This window comes from Sciurus carolinensis, chromosome 2 (genome assembly GCF_902686445.1).
Source record: "Sciurus carolinensis chromosome 2, mSciCar1.2, whole genome shotgun sequence".
NCBI lineage: Eukaryota > Metazoa > Chordata > Mammalia > Rodentia > Sciuridae > Sciurus > Sciurus carolinensis.
The window spans coordinates 52027302-52048796 of record NC_062214.1 but is presented as its reverse complement, the minus strand read 5'-3'; the positions used below and the strand labels follow the sequence as shown (position 1 = coordinate 52048796).

General features: G+C 36.7%; 1 protein-coding gene across 2 annotated transcripts in view; it reads left to right on the top strand.

Annotated features, from left to right (window-relative positions):
• Efl1 (elongation factor like GTPase 1) overlaps positions 1–21495 on the top strand; it is a 135955-nt gene that overhangs the window by 83313 nt on the left and 31147 nt on the right. For both annotated transcript variants that reach the window (XM_047534803.1, XM_047534810.1), the window contains exon 16: positions 17928–18059. In XM_047534803.1, the coding sequence (XP_047390759.1) occupies positions 17928–18059 (132 nt within the window). The remainder of the gene's footprint in view (positions 1–17927; positions 18060–21495) is intronic.

Here is a 21495-nt window from a genome sequence, read left to right as displayed (position 1 = left end):
CCCAAAGAAGTGAGTGAGAGAGCTGCCTGCTAAAATATACTTCACTGCCAAGTTTATTTTTATCCCATGTGATTGAAGGGTTAGGCAGATGAATCCTGGAAAATGCAATGCTTTGAGTTACTAAAGAACACAGTTGGCATTAAGGACAGAATTCTTATAAAATATGATTATCAACTTTCTTTCTCCTCACATTTGAGAAATGAATATTTTTTGTTACTTAATATATAGGCAAAGGGCTTCTATGATAGAATTTTCTCACAAGTCCTTTGTTAGTTTTGCTGTCTCCCTACCACACAACCTTTGTTATAAGTGGTCTGTCATCTCCAAGTTCCCTTTCTTGTTTGCTGATTCTATTCGCCTATACACCTCCTTGTTTTCTTTCCACCTGGTGCCCTCTAAAAATTCCCAGTGCCAGAGCAGCTCTGACCTTGGCATAAAGCTATGTTATTTTTTTTTTTCTCCCAGTTAGTTGTTTGTCTGCCTTTACCTTCACTGGCTGACTGCTCTGGCAATTAAGCCTGACTTCATACCACATCTTGGCTCTGTGTCCTTCATACCTGTAAAATATGATTTATGAGCAGTTTACCATCCTCTTCTGCCAAACTTGTCCTTTCTAATAGAGTGATGCTTCAAATATAGGGGACCACTGTAGGAACCTGTAAATGTGTTTTTTATAAAAGGAACTAAACTAACTCTAAACTGAGTTAGAAGCTACTTTAGACTGTTAGCTCACAAGTAACCTATTGTCAACCACAAATTAAAACCCTTTTTTACACAAATAGCTACCTAGACAGGTACCTGTGGTACAACTGATTTTTTTGACCTAAATTCAATACTTTGCTCTGTTAAATTTATACATGAGACATTGAGGGAATTGGACATTTTTAGCATGGGGTATGAAAACAGAAGTTTTGAGGAAACTCGATAGCTTACTTTCAAGACTTTAAAGGCTTGTTTTATTCCAGAAAGTAAAACTAAAGGCTGTGGCATTGTAATAGGGAATGTGATTTGAATGTAGCACAAGAAACCCAGGAAAAGCCTGAGAGGTGGAGGCATTGGCATATTCATTTGCTTATTAGAGAAAGTGGTGTGCAGGACAGGTTCATAATGAATAAGTGAATTTGTATAGAGATGGATGAATTAGAATTCATGCTCTTCATCAGGGAAGTGGACTGCTGTGACCATCTCCTCTTAGGGATATTGTACAAGAGATTTCACATTGCAGGCAAGTTGTTTTGAAGCAGGTAGACATCAAACTGCTTCTACTTCTAGAGCTGTGTTTCCAGGATTAATTAGACTTTTCACAGATATTACTGAGCATCTTAAATCTGTAATGTGTCAGGTAACTGGTATTCTTTCCCTTCTTTTTTTTTTTTTTTTTTTTTGCTGCTGGGGATCGAACCCAGGGCCTTGTGCTTGCAAGGCAAGCATTCTACCGACTGAGCTATCTCCCCAGCCCCTTCTTTCCCTTCTGAAACATGTTCAAGTATAGTCACAATGAAAGTTTTTCTTAAATGATCATAAGAGGCTTTCAAAATTATTTTCCTGGACTTGTATGCAAAATGCAGAAATACAAATTAGCTTATATCCTATTGATCATTTTGTCACAGTTAAATTCAGGACAAAAGTATAAATACTGAGTTTTTATGGAGTGTCATATATGAATGGTAGGGAAACTTGCTGATGGAATCATAAGACCTTAGATATTTAAAGCTTTAAGGAACTCAGGATACCATTTTGTCCATTCTGTATTCTTTAAGAAGGACCTACTTTTGATATTCTTGATAATTGGTTGATTTCAAAAAAAATGTATACCTATATATGTTGCATATCTTCTTAGCAAGTAGGCCAAGATTTACCCAGTGTATCTTCTTCTGTTAAACGGGGAAATGTTTTATTCCTCCTTGCTTTTTTTAAAAAGTCAGATCATATCTTAGAATATTTTATTAGTACTGTATCTTAGAATTTGTTATTATGGTCAAATTACCATATTCTTTATTGTGGCTGAATACATTTCATGAGTATCACATGATTTTTTTTTTTAATCTGGTCCCCCCTTTCTGTGGACACTTAGCCTGTTGTCTTAGTCATTGTTTTTCCTATTTCAGACAGTGTGTCAGTGATTGCCATCATATTATGTTGTGGCGATGCTTTCTTTGGGTAGTTGAACGACCATTTCTGCTTCGTTTTAATCAACCTGTAACGCAAATAGGGCTTATTCAGCAATGTCTGGTTTGGACTTACTAGATAGCCATTCTGGAGATTGGCTGAGGAGAGAGGCAATGAGCAGGAGTGTGCAGGAGAGAGGCATCTGTGAGCAGGAGTGTGGCTAGAAAGAATAAAGAAGACAGTGCAGCCAAATGGCATTGAAGCAAGTGCCTGAGAATCTGAATGTTGTCAGTAGAGGGGCAGAAGCTTTGATAGAACGTAATTAGAGTTCTCTCCCAGCTTCCTTGCCTGATTGTATTTACATTGTCAAGGCACTTTGCCCCTCATTTGTCCCTTAGGGTTCTAGTTGCTGATGTTAATTTTGAACATTTTCACCTATATGAAGATATTTGTAAACAGGGCACCCAAAATTAATTTGTCCAGTCCTTAAATGATTCTGGATTGGGGTCTTTGGGAATTATTGTTCTGTCCTTTAACCCTCACGCTCCCTATCTCCATCCACTAACCAACTCTACAAGAGAAATGGTGGCCTACTGCAGCTTCATCCCCACCATTTCCTCCTCATCCTTTCTCCTCTGCCAGGAAGATTGGTCCTTTTTATTTTTCCTTCAGTGAAGGGAAGGCATGTGAAGATATTTCAGTGATTATGGAAAGGAGTAAAAATATTATGACTGTTTCTTGGCCTTGGAAAATATAACCTTCTAAATCTGGGAGACATTGAGGAGACCTGGCCTGGGAGTCAGGAAAACCGGACTTTCTCCAGAACTGTCAGGGACTGTGTGATCTGGGATCAGCCTCACCACTTTATCCTCACATTCCTTGTTGGTAAAGCATATGAGCTCTGAGGACTTGTTGGAGTTTACATTTTGTGATTCTGTCTTTAAATCAGAGACAATGCTGTTTTACAAGTGAACTATAAAACTTGCTTGCAAAGCTTTTAAGAAGTCTCTTACATAAAATAGAGACTGTTTAAGAAATGATTTTGCTTACTTGATACAACATTGTCTGGAAACCTGTCTGCTTCCATATCTCCCTGAAGGCTTTTCCCACAATCTGAGTGTAGTTGGTAGTACAGCTTCCTCTTCTGCCACCTGAGCCAAATGCCATGAGCCATTTTCTTAATGAATAGTAATGCAAGTAAGTTAAGTACCAAGGATTAGCTTTAGCATGGACTGTATTATCTTCTGGAGTTCAGAGGAGGGACATGTCCAGATAATTAGTAGAATGGGTCCTGCCAGGGGATTGAGGTACTAAGGAAGAAGAAACAAGACATGACTGGGTAATCCAGTAGCCAAACCTTAGTCTCAAGAAGGCGAAGGGTGTCACTTGATTTGCCTTTTGACCCACTCCTTTTGCTTCCATGACTGAGACTTCAGAAGTCACAAGTGGAGCTGGGAAGAATCACTGTGTGGAAAATACTGGGTCACAGCCATGTTTTAAACCCTCTAAGTGAGTTAAACATAAAGAAGAAGTATTTCTCTTACTTGAGAGATACCTACAGAGTGTTAGCACCCTGACAACACTAATGTCCAAGTGTCTATGGCAAGTGTGAACTCATGGGCTCATGAGGACTAGCCCCTGGGGTTCCCAGATTAATTAATGAATACATTCCAAATAAGGCCCTCTCTACACTGGTGGGGACAGAAAATTGGCAGGATTTGTTAATTATTGTTAATCTTAACTGTAATAATAGGTGTAAGTGTAGCCTTGAGAAAATGGTTCTCATTAGTCTGTCATGAGGACTTTTCACAGATGCTCCATTCACATTTTTTTATTGCATTATGGTGGGATTCCTTAGTTTGCAACAATTTTCATAAGGGATAAGATTTACTAATAAATCAGTATACTTATTTGAGAAAACAGCCTGTGTCCCTAACATCTCCTTGTGAGTCTCCTAATTTGGGTCCATTAGAAATGATAATCTCACCTCACAATATTTTGTGGTTCTTTCCCCAGAGACTTGCTCCATAAGGCCATCATTATTACAGATGGTGGAAATTTTCAGTTTGAAATGACCTTCATGTTATCTTTCTGATCCAAATCTTGCAGCACATTTTCTCAGTGCCAAAGGAATGTTCCCCATAATCTGGGATGAGACTATATTCTAATGGTAGTTAGATTTTAGCAGTGGTAGATGGTAAGTGTGGAAGGAGACACATGGAAATTTTGGGGGTAATATCCTGAATGTTTTTTATAAAGGCAACAGTAGAAAAACATATGGTGTTTTCTGATGATCGTTTTGTTTTTTCGAAAAAATGAAAACGACCAAAATCAAATGATAGTTTCCTAAACCTTTTTGAGCATCTTCCGAGGACCAAACTCTGTGTGAACCACAAAGTGTCAAGAACCAGAGTGTGGACAGAAATAATGCAGCCAGGAGGAGACCTGGCTGCACTTTCTGGAATAAGGAAGCAATCTGGTTGAGGCCCAACATGTTCAAGAGAATCCCTTTGCAAGGCCTTTGCAATGCAAGGCAAATTTTATTAGTCACTGAAGGATGTGGAGGAAAAAGATACAAGGAGACAAACCAGGTGCTCTCTCTTCTGCTGCCAATTGTTTTTTAAAGGCTCTAAAATAATTTATTATTAGTTGCAGTTATTGGCATCTCTGAAAGACTCAGAAGCACTTAAAATATCCATGTAATTTGTGTCAGGTAACTTTTAAGTGACCTTTTATTGATGCATAATATGCATATGGAAAAATATGCAAATCACAAATGCATAGCTTGATGAATTTGCATAAACTGAATATGTGCCAGTGTAATTAGCATCCAGATCCAGAAGCAGAACCTCACCAGCATCCCTGAAGTTACTCTCCTTTCCCAGTTACTGCTTTCTGCCCTTGCTTACCCCCAGGGGTAGCAACTCTAGGCTTCTAACATCATAAATTAGATTTACCTGATTTTAAAACTATATATATAAATTGAATCATATGGAATACCTGCTTGTGTTGGGCTTATTTCATCCAGCATTCTGTTTGTGAGATTCATCCACATAATTGCACATGGTTGTGATTTGTTCATTCTCATCACTGTCGTGGGTGACTACCCAGTTTAATTATTTGCCTTCTTTTGGTGGATATTTAAGTAACTTCCAGTATTTGACCATTATGAATATTATTGTTTTGAATATTCTTCTACGTGTCTTTTGGTGAATGTATATACACATTTCTGTTGGAAGAGAAATTGTTGAGTTATAGAGTAGGTGTAAACTTAAGCTTAGTGAATATGTGAATTTATGTTTTGTTATGGTTTGGATGTGAGGTGTTCCCCCAAAAGCTCACATGTGTGACAATGTCAGAAGGTTCAGAGGAGAAAGACTGGGTTTTGAGAGTCTTAACTTAATCAATGAACTAATCCCTGATGGGATTAACTGAATGATGACTGGAGGCAGGTAGGGTGTGACTGGAGGTGGAAATTGGTGCATGACTTTGGGATATATATATTTGTATCTGGTGAGTGGAGGAGTGGAGTCTCTCTCTCTCTGCTTCCTGATGATGGGAGCTGCTTCCCTCTGCCACACTCTTCCACCATGATGTTTGGTCTCACCTCAAGCCCTGAGGAATGGAGCCCGCCTTCTATGGACTAAGACCTCTGAAACTGTGAGCCCTCAAATAAACTTTTCTTCCTCTATAATTGTGCTGATTAGATTATTTACTCACAGCAGTGAAAAAGCTAACTAAAACTAAAACATGTTTCCACTAGAAGTATCTAAAGGTTGCACTTGCTCCATAACTTTGCCACATTTGCTTTTGTTTTCATTTTTATTTGAGCCATTCCTGTATGGGGTAGTATCCTTTATTAGTGTCCCCAATGACTGGAGAACTTTTACTCCTTTTAATTTATTTATTGACCATTAATTTAGTTATTTTTGAAAAACCTGTCTTTGCACACTTTAAAAAAATTTTTTATATTGATTTGTAGGCATTCTCTATTCTGTTTCGAAGTCTCTACTTGGATATATGTATTGCAAATATTTTCTCTCTGTTACTTTTTGCTCTGTAGTGTTGTCTTCTGATAAGTAGAAGTTATTATTTTAATATAGTCTGATTTTCAATTTTTTTCTGTTACAATTAGTTCTTTGTGTGCTCCGTTTAAGAAGTCTTTGTTTACTCCAGAGTCAGAAGTGTTCTGTAATATTCTTTTATGTATTACTTGTCAGATGTTGTTTTTAATTTATTTGCAATCTACAATAACACAACTGCTTTGAAAGTTGCTTCTTCTCACCAGGAAATAATGCATACATTGGAGAAGATACTGGTCTGAATTGAAATGACCTGTTTACTTAAAAATTAGTTAATATTTTAATACTGGTACTTTTCCCCCTTAGGAAATACACTTCCTAGATAGATTCTAATATTAAGGAAGCTATATCTATGTCATAGTTTCTATTCATGATTGCAGACACATGGCAATAGTCTCAGAAATCTTAAGCTTCAAGGTGCAGGGATTGGCATAACTAATCAACAACTATGTGACTGAGTTTTTAAAATGCTGTAAGAGGTACCCAATTACATTTAGGAACAAAAAGTTCTGTTATGCTTTTGCACAATGGGGTGACCATAGATGATAATGTACTATAAAATTGAAGAAGCTGGAATAAACGATTTTGAAAGTTTTTATCATAAAGAAATGATTTGGGGAGGTAAATATGTTTAACCTGATTTAAACATGCAGGTTAAACATTATATGGAACATTATATGGAACTCCATTATGGTGTATAATTTTTATCTTCTTATGAATTAGTTAAAAATAAAGTTTTAAAATATTGTAGGGCATTTAAAATAACAAACACAAGCATATCAAATTCTAGCTCTCTCACTTTTTCATCTCTCTCTCCCCTGTGGTGCTGAACACAGGTTTGTAAACATTAGTAGACAGTAGATACTTAGTAAAATAAATCTACAAGTAAAGCTCAGAAATTATATAAAATATCCTTCAACTGTTTTCAAATAAGTCATGATGTATTAGATTATAAGATTCTGCAGAATCCCTTATAAATTCCATAGTTCCTAATATTGAGGATAACTCAACTGTTGGAAAAGTGATCATTACCAATGGTAAAGGACCCAGGAGTGTTCCCAGGTGTTGCTGGTCCACACCTAATGCCAAGGTGGTCTGTAAGTAAGTGGATCTGGAGATGAGGGTCTGTCAGTGGGACTGAGATTTATCACAACCAGCTTTCAGTCTAAGGCTATCCCAGGCCTCTCTTAGGACCTTGGTTAACCCACAAAACTTTCCAGCTCCCTGTCAGTTAGGAATCCAAGACTCCCTCTATGGACACTAGGCACTGGGAAATCCAAGTCTGGAAACCAGAAGGGAGACCACAGTTTCAGTTTCTGGGGTCAAAACTGATTAATGCTAATGTAATCCATTTACAGCATAATTCCAGGGTTTATTGCTCTATGGTTATTCAAACAATGTGAACATTCAAGACACAGAAGCAACAAAAAAACTTTTAAAAAATGTTTTAAATTTTTTATTGTCATAAGAGTAGTACATTTGTGAGGCCATTAGTTTAAATGTAGAAAAACAAAATAAAATGAAACTCACCTATAATCCCACTATCCAGAGAGAGCCCTTATTGACAATATCTTCAAGCTCTTTTTTCATATATACATACATATATGAATTTTTCTGATATAGTTATACTTTTGAAGTTGTAACTTTAAAGTACGTATATTGTAGCTGTCTCCGCTGTAGTGCTCAGCACAGGTTATAATCCCAGCCACTTGGGAGGCTAAGACAGAAGGATCACAGGTTTGAGGCCACCTGGGCCACTTAGTGAGACCCTATTGAGACCCTGTCTCAAAATAAGAAATAAGAATGGCTGGGGGGCTGGGGAGATAGCTCAGCTGGTAGAGTGCTTGCCTTGCAAGCCCAAGGCCCTGAGTTCGATTCCCAGTACTGCAAAAAAAAAAAAAAAAAAAAAAAAAAAGAATGGCTGGGGATGTAGCTTAGTGATACAGCACTCACCTAATTTGCACAAAGCCCTGGGTTCAGTTGCCAATATGATAATTAATAAGTTAATAGATAAATAAATTTTAAAAAGATGAAAGAGAACAGTTTTTAAATAAACTCAATCCAAGCTAGTAATCTGGAAGCTACAGAAATAAGAAAAGTTAAAAATCATTTGTGATCCTATTCTGTAATAATCATTGACATTTAAAAAATTTAAAATATATCAAACAGAATAATATAATGAGCATTCACACACCTACCATCCATATTTAACTAATTTTAATGTTTTTTTCATAAATATATCAACTCTTTATATACAAAGCTAAGTGTTACCTAACAAGCCCTTTTATCTCTCCCTTATCCCATTAGCAATTCCCTCCTTCCCCCATAGTAATCATTTTCTTAAGGTTGCTGTGTTGTTTCCTCTTCTGATGTTTTAAAATTTATTTGCAGGTTCAGTAGGTGTCTGTGAGCTACACATAAATACGCACACATATATATGTTTAATTTTTTTCTTTTTTAAAACTTATTTTATATATAATTTAAAATTTTTGCGTTAACAGTATTATATTGTTTGGACCTTAATATGACATTTTCCAGATTTTTTTGTGTTGATTCCAATTATATAAGTTATCATAATTTATCCAGCCTTCTCCTGATGAATGTTTAAGGTTGCCTCAATATTTTGCTATTATAGTGTTGCAGTGAATGAACACTTCTGAACACATTCCTTGTGCACATGGATTACTCTCTTGAGTGCATAATTCTTAACCTGTCAACCCCAGACCTTATTTTTCTATAAATAGAACTTCACCTTTCCACCCAGAGATGAAATTCAAAGATAAAGTATCTGCCTGCCTACATAATTTCAAACCCATTAAATACTTGAACTAAAAGGTAAATAAAAGGGAATTAATTTGTAATAAAGTACATTTCAATACATAAAGACTCTAGTTTGAATGTACTAGAAGGTAAAATTAAGTCAGATACTTGGAGTCATCATGCTTATGTGACAGTTACAAATGCACTTTGATAGAGAGGTATTGTATTGATGACTCGGATGCCATGAATGTCTGTTGGATACATAGAATAGCTAGTTTTCAGAACAGGTTCATTCTTCCATTGCTCTGCATGATAATTCCATTCCTAAAAATTCAGACTGCAAAAAGTAATTTGTTATTAAAATAGAATTAGATTTAAGCTCATTATTATTAGCAGGTTTATCCAATAGAATATGCAAAAGCTACAAAGGGAATAATTTCATTTATGGGATAAATTATAAAGTACTTGCCCCTGCCTACAGAATACCAGTAGTAGGCCCAACTGGAAATGCCCTTGACAGTTACTAAATCACCTAGGGAAGCGTTGTACTACTTGTTGGTGTGCTCTTGGCCCACTGTTATACCTCTTTACAACACTGCCTTGGGATGTTCACCTAGAAATCAGTTTGGTGATTGCACAGTCCTGTTGTTGAACATGGCAGAATTTTTCTGCCATACAGTTATAACAGTTTTTCTTCCCATCTACAGTGTACAAACCCTATTATTTTCTGCACATACTTGTCAGTGCATGGTTTCTTCAGACTTTTACCACTTGTGTTGGTGTGAAGTAATATCTTTCAGTTTGCATTACCTTTTTATTAATGAGATTAGGATTTTTTTTTTTTTGACTGCCTAAGGCTTCCTTTTCTTTTTAGTCTTTTCTTGGACTTGCTTTTATTCTTTACCTGTATGCCTGTTGGGTTGCCCTTTCTTTTCTCATTGGTTTATACTACATCTTTGGGTGTACATACTATTCTCTCTTTTAGGACATTGGCAACATCTGTTTTGTAGTTTTCTTTACAGTATCTTTTGTTATAAAGTTTTTTGTAGTGTAATGAGATTTATTGAATCTGTAGTCTTATTTTATCTTGTAATTCATGTTTTAAATTTTTGTATTTCACATTTAGTTCTTTGAACCATGTAAAATTTAGTTTTCTGGAGGGTATATGATAGAGATGCAATTATATATATATATATATATATATTTTTTTTTTTTTTTTTTCCTTTTTCATTGGCTAATTGTCTCAGTGCTGTTTATCTCCTGGGGCCTCCTGTTGGGCACTGTTGTCCCTTCACCATTTCCACATTCCCACCAGTGTTGGTCTGTTTCTGGTCTCATTCTTTTCCACTTGTCTTTTGTCTAACAGACTATAGCACTTCACTGACTGTGCATCCCACCCCGACCCCCCAAAGTTATGCTGCTTTCTCAAGAGAGGCTTTATAAATTGACCCTTAATATTTTTCTTTAATCGGATCCACAACAAACAGAAATAGTTCACAGCTGGAGGTGCCCTTCTCTAGTTTCACCTAGTCGTTCAGGTCTCCTTAGCTTTCTATTGCTTTGATCATTTCAATCAGGATCTTTTGTGTACCTGTGCTGGAGTTGCCATTTCATCCAAATGACCTGTTTTCTGTTTTTATTTAGGGTTCAAAGGTAAAAGGAGTCAGGTTATGATTTCCTGGTCCCATGAAGCCACATCTCTTCTTGTTTCTTTTTCTCTTTTCTTTTTGTCTTAAAACAAATTTCCAGCATTGTTTTCAACTATACTAAGTATTTTATGCTCCTTTTATGATGGTCTTTGTAAATTCCCCCATTAATTTAAATGATTTGAATTGGAATTAATTACAATGTTTAAAAAGAACATCACTTAAAATCATATGTTACTGTTAGGGTAATTGGCATAAATATCCAGGAGAGAGACAGCTCTGAGTTCAAGTAAAGGTTTATTGACAGAGAGGTTTTGCTAGGCTGCCACTCTGCAAGGCACAGCAACCTGCAGGAAAAAAACTTCTGTATAATCATGTATAGTGGAGTAGTTAAAAAAATAACCAGTGGCCAGTGATTGTTACTTGATATCTTTGCTCTGGTTTAGGTAGTTAGGGACTCTTTTGGGGTAGGCCTACCAGGAAAGTCATGCCTGGGTGGGCAGGTGCTGATTTTCAAAATGACTTTGGCCTAAAAACCTAACAGTTACTATACAAAATATAAATTTAGGTCAGTGGGACAGAATACAAAGCTTATCATAAATGGATATGCTTATGAATACAAATTTATGCCTTATAAAAATGTTATTATTACAACCTTCTTTGTAGTTAACAGTATATACAAAAATTAAATATGCAGTTCATATCATACACCAAACTTGATTCTAGATTTGATTAACAAATCTATTGAGCAACAGCTTCATTATAATCACCACTGCCACCATGTCCATTTATTGCATACATTTAAAACTGTAGTTAAATTGTGATCCCCCTGATTCCAGATCAAGCTTAACAAGAATACAAGTTGACCGAAGGAAAGGACTGATGGCAGTTTCAAGATCCCAGAGAAGTGGTAATAAAGGGGATTAAAATGGTTTTTCAGTCATGCTTTTCCACACTGCAGCTGTCAGTAAGGACCCTGGCTTCTCTCTTGGGTCTCTACTGGTACCATTTCCCACACCTTGACTCCCTGCCACTTCCTCTGCTTGGTTATCTGTCCCCTCCTGTATGACAGTTTCTCTAGTAAGTCTGGAACCTTTCCTGTACACTTTCAATTTCTCTCTCTGCATGAGCAAAATAGATATAATTGTTATGTTGCACTACAATTGCTTGCTTATCTGTCTTTGGCCCGCAACCAAATTTTAAACTCTGTGAGGACAGGAGTAGTGTTCTTTGTTCATTCATTCATTGTAGAAACATTACAAAGTTCCTGTTTTGTGTTCTTGCCCTTAAAACTCAAATCACTGAAAGACTAATAGTTGACTAAATATTAATCAGTTCTTTTTTAAAACAGAGCTTCTAAGCATTGAAACTTAGTCACCAAATAGAAAATACTCAAAAGAAAAACCAGATGCCAAAAAAAAGAGGGGAAACAGATAGCTGGAGAAAAAAAAAATATGACAGTTAAAAATATTTATTACATATAGAAGTAATATAAATGATAACAAACAAACAAAAAAGGATAAAACCTACAAGAAAAGCAGAGAAATTCTTTGAACTAATAATTATCTCATTGGCTGTCCAAGCCAGAAATCTGGATTTTATCCTTGTTTCCTCCTTGTTTCTTCTTGCCAACTTCTCACAAAGTATCACAACTTTGAGAACACCATCTCAGTTTTCCAGTTTCTCAACATTTCTCCATGTCCATTGCCTTCAGAATGAAGTCTGAACTTGTTCTAATAATATTCAGGTCCCTGGATCACCTATTTCTTTTACCTTTGGCGTTTTGTCATGCTAGCCCTTTGTACTCTGTACCCTAGGTATTCTGAACTACTTCAGGTTCCTAAAACACTCTGGGTTTTGTCTATACTGTGACTGACCTGGAATCCCCTTCCCCACCATTATAAAACTACTTCTTATCGGTCCTTCATATCTATTTCTATTCCAGCAGAAAACATTATTTAAATATTTTGAAGAATTACATACTACCTCTTCTCCCTCAACTAGTCTTTTTTTTTTTTTTTTTTTTTTTTGTGGTGCTGGGTATTGAACCCAGGGCCTTGTGCATATGCGGCAAGCACTCTACCAACTGAGCTACATCCCCAGCCCTTGGCTAGTCTTTATAGATCCTTTTTGTACTGGTGTGAAATACCAAGAGACAACCAGAAGACTCTTTTTTTATTATTTTTTGATTCAATATACATAAATGGGGTACAACTTTTCATTTCTCTGGTTTTGCATGAAGTAGTCACATCGTTTGTGTAATCATACATGTACATAATCAAACATGTACATGTTTGTCTCATTTCATTATCTTTCCTTCCCCCCACCACCCCCTCCCCACCCCTCATTTCCCTCTACACAATTCATCCTCCCTGCATTCTTCCCTTATCACCCCGACCCCCTGTTAAGTATCATCTTCCACTTATCAGAGAAAACATTCAACCTTTGGTTTTTTTGGGATTGGTTTATCTCACTTAGCATGTTATTCCCCCAAGAATACAAATAATCCATTCAATAAATGGCTAAGGAACTGAGCAGACACTTCACAGAAGATGATTTACAAGCAATCAAGAGATATATAGAAAAATGGTCAACATCTCTAGTAATAAGAGAAATGCAAATCAAAACTACCCTAAGATTTCATCTCACCCCAATTAGAATGACTATTTCAAGAATACAGGCAACAATAGGTGTTGGTGAGGATGTGGGAGGAAAAGGTACACTCATACATTGCTGGTGGGGTTGCACATTGGTGCAGCCACTCTGGAAAGCAGTGTGGAGATTCCTTAGAAAACTTGGAATAGAACCACCATTTGACCCAGCTATCCCACTCCTTGACCTATACCCAAAAGACTTAAAATCAGCATACTACAGCGACACAGCCACATCAATGTTTACAGCCGTCAGTTCACAATAGCTATGTTGTGGAACCAATCTAGATGCCCTTTGTTAGATGAATGGATAAAGAAACTGTGGTATATATATATACAATGGAATATTATTCAGCCATAAAGAATAATAAAATTATGACATTTGCAGAAGGCTTTTTTTTACTACCTTTCTCTTTTCTTAGAGAAAATGTTACTAGGCAGTACTCAGGCATTCTACTCTGCTTCCAGGCCCAAGATGAATTTCTGAATCCTTGGATGAGAGCCAAACTCCATTGGGTCAGTCTGTTTCCATAAGGAATGGAGGTGGTCTGGCTCCCTTATGATCCTTTTTTGGGGCATATATTGAGACCCCATAGTGACGCACAGTTACAATTCTCTTACCTTGTTTAGGACACTTAGGGTCACATTTCTCCCTATTCTCAAATATAGACAAAGGTGGTCATTGTACACATTTCACAAAGTTTTTGATTCTTCAGGATGTTACTTTTTCTCCTCGTTTACTCTCTCTTTTAAGAAAAGGACCCACAGGTCTTGGTAAACTTGCTGAAGAAATATTATTAGTTCCATCTGTTCCTGTGAGATGAAAAAAATTATGACAGTGATGTCATTATTGCAGAATTTTCCCTAGGGACTCCCGTAACACCAAGAAGCAAAAGGGAAGTGGATTTAAATGAGTTGTTCAGCATAATGGACAGACTTGACACATCTTCTGAAAGCTTAGCTAACCCATACTGGTTTACTTTGGAGATGCTGGCCAAGCAGACTGGAAAAGACTTGTTTTATATTTATGTATCTACCTACCCACCTGCCTATAGGACAAAGGTTATAAAGTATATAGGTTCCCTGACACTCTTTGTAGTTGAGTCAAAGCAAGCAGAATCTGAATTTCTAGGGAAGCTACCAAACCAGGGCATACAATTGGAGGCAGAGAACATTGGCTACCTTGTTATGTTATCTGAAGACTGAAGGACTGAGAGTAAAAGGTGATTTTCTAAAACCAAGGGTTCTCAGATTCCCACCATCTAGAAAATTTCTACTTAAAAAAAAAAAAAAAAAAAAAATCTTGTTATCTGTTCCAAATTAGTTTTCAGGCTCTCACAGATCTGAGATATGTGGATATCCACGATGTGTAACTTGCATTTCCTGCCAAAGTTTAAAGGAATCACTCATTCCAGTCTAAACAAATTAAGAGGGGCAAGTTGATGTTCTTGGGTGTAGTAATATTAAAGTCAGTTTGAAATAAAAGATTAAGGAACTTATCTTCTAGCGAGAGTATTATTAACATATTTATATTTATCCACAAAAAATTTTTTAAGTCTTTTGATTTGTTCTAATTAGTTGTACATGACAGTAGAATGCATTTATACATTTTGATAAATCATACATAAAAGGAGTATAACTGTTTTTTAATTTTAGTAATGCTTCTGTTATAGTGATGAAAGAGTACTTTACAAATTCAAAATTTTTCTTAATGTTCTCTTCTATCCAGACAACCAACAGACTGATCCCCAGAAAGCAGCATTAGTATTCCGTAATGGTTTTGCCATCTTCCTGCTGCCAGTGTAACCTCATCCTAGATTGATTCCCCTGTGCAACAGGGAGTTGTTAGAGAAAAAAGTTCTCTACAGAAAACTAATTTATCTCTTAGGCCCCAGTATTTTCAGTCTCTGGAATATATTGCTAGAAGATGCTCCTCTTGATATTGTTTATTTCTGGGATTCTTTTTAAAGGAGAACATTAGGGACAGCCTGGAAAATATTTTGGCCTGCCAATGTTTAAAAAATACTAGTTTTTGATTGAGAAGAATCTGCAGGGTATGTTGTAGAGCCTAGCAAGGGCTTTTGTGCCTAGTTGAAAAATACAGCATTTAGCTGGATATTGTAATCTCAGCATGTTATTATATTTTATTTGTTGCATTTAAAGGAATAAAAATCATAAAGGACTTGAATCATTTATCTTTAACCAGACAAAAGTTACAGGTGTTTACAGTAAAATAATCCTTACTGCCCAGTAAATTGTTTTGGGTCTACATTCCTCAACCTATTTGTCTTTCTCTCTGTCTTTTTAAAACTACATACCTTTTTTATTTTTAACAACCATTTAAAAAAAAAAAACAAAACCTTACACCCTCTTTAATTTTTGAAATTTGAAAATAAATGTAGTGGCTAAAATCAAATCAATGCCACATTAATTTTGAACTTTCCCCCCTTGAACTATCACTTCTTCTATCTCAGAAATTCTGAAATGATTCCCCAGAGGAAATATGTCCCTCATCCCCCACTCCCAGTTGAAAAAAGCTTTAACAAACCTACCTTATGTGACAAAACTATTACTCCTTCTTAATTCTTATTATTTTGACTAGAATGAGTGAAGTGTAAATAATATGATTTAAGAAAAAAAGATACAAAATTATATAGACGTTACAGTAGTAAAGATCTATGCCAATCAAGGAGAAGAAAAAAAGAGAGTCATAAAAATGAGAAAAGTGGCACAATTAGAATGGTTTACTTATGGGTATCCTGTTTTCAAAATTGTACTTGATAGCATTATTTTTTAAATAAAGAGGGTTTCAACTGCTTTGTACAATTATCAAATTGTGTACTTAATAGTCCCATAGCATATGAAGAAATTCTTAGTGATTTTTAAGTCACTTTACTGTGATTTACCCAGATAATCTGTTTCAGGGTTTTAAAATTATATTTAAAAGTAAGTAAAAATGGTGACATGTAATACAGGTAGTGAAAGTCTTGCTATCTTTTGCCTTTTCTAAAAATTTCCCATCTAGGGATATTGTGGTATTGACTTTTTTCTTTTCTATTTTTTGGAGAATTATAATCATGGTCAACAGAACTGGACATATCTAAATAGCAACATAAGATTTGGTAATTGGAAAAGCAAAATGTAAACTAGAAGTTCAAAGAGACAGTGTTCAAAATTTACTGACCATCTGCAGCTTGTGCCCCTTGTGATACAGAGGAAAGAGCAGCATTTATCGTTTCATTGAAACCATGTGCTGTGTGTGCAGGAAGGAAATGCATGCTGATCAGAGGTCAGAAGCAGGATGGAGTAGGTTTGAAAGAGAATATTTACTGTGGGGTTTCCTGAACCCCTAGCCTCACTGGAGATGATGTTATTTCTAGTAGCCTTGGAGGGAACTTGGGCTAACTCAGAACTGTTATATCATAGTACCAGTGGGAGACATGAACCAGAAGCTGTAGCCAGTTACAGACTTCTCTTTGCTGGGCCAAGAGGTACAGAAATAAGAAATGTAGGCTTTGACCAAAGAAGTATTATGCTGGAGGCACATAGAGGATTTAGCACCCTGGAAACTTTAGTCAGTAGGGTCCCATGCATAGGAAAGTTCTGGAAATCAGGCCCTTAGCCGAACAGGGAAAGACCTAATGATGTTCTGCTTGAGCTGAACCAAGTTAGAAGAATCTGATGGATTCCTTAAAAATTCTAAGAGAAGTTAGTAAAAATGGAAGAAGCATGTTTTCTGTGGACCTTTGGATAACTGAGCCAAGAATGTTGTAGAGATGGGAAGACAACAGATTTTACCAGAATGCAAGGAACATTTTCTTCCACTGGAAGCTCTCCCATAATTTAGTGAGGTGATGAATTCCGGATGCATGCAGGTGAGGTACCAAAGGGAGGTTTACACAGTGTGTAGCCAGACCTCTCAGCTACCTTCCAGGTGTGTGTCTGAAGCCTGTGCTCCAGTTACCCTCCAGCAGGCTGACTGCTTGGTTGAGTGATGTCCTATCTTCCTGATGCCACCCATTGCTTGATCAGCTGAAGGCAGCAAAGTGGTGACCTTCTTTCCTTTCCTTGGTTGTTTCTAAGCCCAAGATGCAAAAGTAGATGCTGACTAAATATCCCTGCCCTTTTCTTTCTTGTCACTTTTCCTTAAAGCTTAGAACCTCTCCTTCCCTCTTCTCTTCCCTAGTCTTTACCTTAATACAGAGACACAAAAGTGGCCCTCGTACATGTTTCTTAATGTGCTTTCAAATGTTGGCCACTCATATTCTGGATGGGGAATTCAGACTGCCCCTTTCATCTCTCCTGGGATATTCTGTCTACTGTCATCTGCTCAAAGACAAATAGTCATCCTTCAGAGTCTCATGCAGCTGTCAACCAGGAACTTGGAGTAGACTTTATGGAGTTGGTCGAGGTAGCATGAGGAGTAGCTTAGGGTCAGGTACTCCATAGCAACATTGGTAATTAAGTCTCAAATTTTCTTTATCCATGCAAGTGGATTTGGGGGGGGGGCAGGGGATTAATTCAGTAGACACATGTTACAGATCTGCCTCATTCTTTGCAACATTTTGGAAGTGTTTGGCCTTGTGACATATGTGCCAGGTTGATAACTGTTGTTTTCCTAACATAAATTCAGAATTTAACCATCCTCATTGATTCTGTGGGTCTTTTTCTCCCTGCAGGAATAGGAGGCCTGCAAGACTTTGTGCTAAAATCTGCAACACTGTGTAGCCTGCCATCCTGCCCACCATTTATACCACTCAACTTTGAAGCCACCCCTATTGTGAGAGTTGCTGTTGAGCCAAAACACCCAAGTAAGATAATCTTGTCTTTAAAAGCATATGATGTTCATTGTACTTTTTAAATTCATGTGTTTATTATTTGACTTTTCATGATTTGTTTAGCAATGTACCATGAATTTTCGTTCAAGAATATAATAGAAGCAACCCTTCAAAGGACATCTGACCTCTCTCCTAGGAACATGACATGGTTGCTACCTTTGCTATCCAGAGACCATATTATTCTTGATGATAGGTTCATGTCTGCATCTTCCCTAACCCTGGCACAGGGTTGTAGCTCAGCAAAGCTCATGTGTTATGTGACTTCTTCTGAGTTAGAATCTTATCCCAAGTTTGTTGGTTCAGAATCCATCATCTAAACCACTTGTCCCTTTCCTGCTGGCTACATGATACCCACATATATCTGACCCTATGACAATGATCCTTGGTTTTAGTGTTTCCCATTAGCCTGGGCAATCCTGTTAATGCTTTTATTTCTCTTTTGGTGACTATTACTGGCCCCTTCTGCCGTGATTTTGCTGTTTCCAGTAGTGGTAGTAAAGAAGCTTCATACCTTGCTTTAAGGGAACCAAAGAACAAATGTGTAAAGAAACACCTCTATTGAAGTATGTAATGTGCCTATACTTGCCTATCCTTCACTCCCCAGAGCTGGAGCCTTGTAAAGACTCATCCTCCCTTCAAGTTCTAAGACACACATTTAGAGTCCCTGGAACCCTAGAATGGGTACTGGGAAGACTGCACCTCTGACCTTTGAACTCAGTCCCAGTAAACAGCCTTTGCCTGAGGCTTCAGAGACAGGAATTCTTTCTGGGCTATCACTATGGACTGATAGTGCCTTGAGTGCTGCTGGAATTTACCCTCTCCATGTAAAGTCCACTTCCTCTTTGTAGTTTTGTCAGATCCTGACCCTTCGTGAATTTGTTCTTTTATTCTACTTGCTGGACTGGCCCTGGTCACTGTACACAGTGTCCAACCCTTAGAAGCACATACAGTACAAGAAAGATCAGTTTTTTTAAAGTTGTAACATTAGAGTCTGGCAACCAAGGCTTATTCTTATATGTTTCTAGTAATGATTTTTATCTTTATTCTTACTTGTTTTTTCTCTATTATGTTAGCATCTAGATTTTAAAAGCAGGAATTAAGGAATATTTGATAATTTCAGCTATCCTATTTTAATAGGATGTTATAATTTTTAAAAAGCTATTTGACAGTTTTGTGCTACTCCATGCTTTGTTATCCAAGCCAAGGAATAGCCCAATCCTAAAGGGGCACCAGAACCAGCTTCTGTGCAGCTTTGCTATGTGAGATGAGGGTCCTAGTAACAGGCTTATTTCCTGTCCCAGGGCAAACTCCCAGTAAGATTAATTTCCCTTACTTTGTCTGGAAATGAGGTAGTCTAATAAGAGAATTACTTAGGATTATCCATCTGGAAGCCAAAGTGCATTTCCTCATATGTATTTCATATATTTTTCTGAACTTCATAAAAAATAAACTTAAAATGGTTGAAAGGGGCACACAATTGTCTTCGTAATTTTAAGTGTTGCTCCTCTTTCCTATTGAGTATGTTGTTTTTGCTGAATTTACCATGCATTTCTTGATTGTGTAACTGAAGCCCAATTTGCATATTTCATCATTTGAATTTTATACTCACCAAACTTTCTTCTTGGTGTTTCTATAATGTCAACATCTAAGTCTACATTGAGAATGTAAGAAAACTTTTCTTAGTACTATCCTCAAGCCTGTGAACCCTTAGAAGAAATTTATTTTCTGTTTTCTCTTTGCCCTAGTATCTTATATTTATCCTTACTTCAGGGCAACTGCCCTTTTTTCCATGGTTTCCACGTCTAATAACTATTGAAATGTTACATCCTGTAGCAAGACTCCCTAATAATGCTGCCCCTAGGAGCCCTTGATGGAACCATTGTTACTTAGCTTGAATAGAGTGTGTATCCCTAGAGCCTTTCTTCTTTTTCATCATGAAAAACTGGGTGGATTAATCTGGATACAGTCTTTTATTCTTCTTTCAGGGAGAAGCAAATCCTGAGTATTTGTTTTTATATTTTTCTTTTTCCCAAACAGGAGTTAAAATGTCATGATGGCCAGTTTCTGCTTCATGCCCAGGATCTACTCAAAACTCAACCCAGAGAATCACCAATATTCCATAGACATTATTATTTTCATCATTTACATTGATTCTTGATATATGCCACACTCTATACTGAGGATTTTGTATTGATTATCTCATTTAATTCTCTCAGCTGCCCAATGCATTAAGATGCTATTTTTATCTTCATCCTCACACAAGCAAAACTGAGACATAAAGAAGTTAATTAACTTGTCTAAGATCATACAGATATTAAATGGTGAAGTCCAGATTCAAACTCTATCTCAGAGACAATTCCTTTAAAAGGAATTCAAGAAATCTTGTTTATCTGAGATTGGAGTCACTGGCTTCCAGAATTCTTTCACTCTTTATCCATAACAATTTTAAAAAGAGAGAGGAAGCTTTTTGAACCTGTGTTTTATATAGATACATGAGTTTTTGTGTCAGTGTTTCATGTAAATTATGAAACACACAAAAATAGAAACTATTTGAAAGCGAAGTTAAAATGAAATAACCATAATTTTATTTGTTTTTGATGGATACATATTATATAAATGTATATATCCATATGCATAGGGTGTGTATATAACATTTGTTTGTGATTGTGATATATAATCATATTAGTTATCTAATAATGGATAACATATTACTCCAAAATTTAGTGGCCTGAAATTCATTCATTTTTCACAGTTCTTTTGTCAGGAATTGGGAAACAGTTCAGTTTTGAGTCTCTCAAGCAGTTGCAGTCACCTTGGACTATAGCCATCTAAGGTGTAACTATACAAATTGCTACTGGCTGGGACCTCCTCTCCCCAGGGGTCCCCTTCATGTGGCTGCTTGAGTGCTATAGTATAGCACGGTGACTGGCTTCAGCCAGTAGTGCAGAGCTAACTTTGGAATCACATTGTCACTTGCACAGAATTCTATTGGTCATACAGGCCAGTTCTGATTCACTGTTTGAGAGAACTACACAGGATCCTGCATATCAGGAGGCCAGGGGGATTAGGGCCATCTTGAAGTCTGGCTACCACAATAATGCTTTATTATTTGTAAAAATCTTGCCTTAGCATTCTGTGATACAGCTATTCAGAGGTCTGCTTCTAGGTTCCCTTTGTTAAAACACTTGGTTTTAGTGGTTATTATCACTGGAAAAGACACTTCACAAAGTTAGAGTCCCAATGGAAGACATAGATCCTCAGCTGTCTTTACTAAATCATGGTATTGTTTTAGAATGCCATTTATCATTTATACAAAGGTTTTGTTGAAATACAGATAACAATTATCTACTTTTCCTAATGTCAGTCAGTTTTTTCTTAACTGCCTAGAAGGCCTTGATTTTTATGTCTT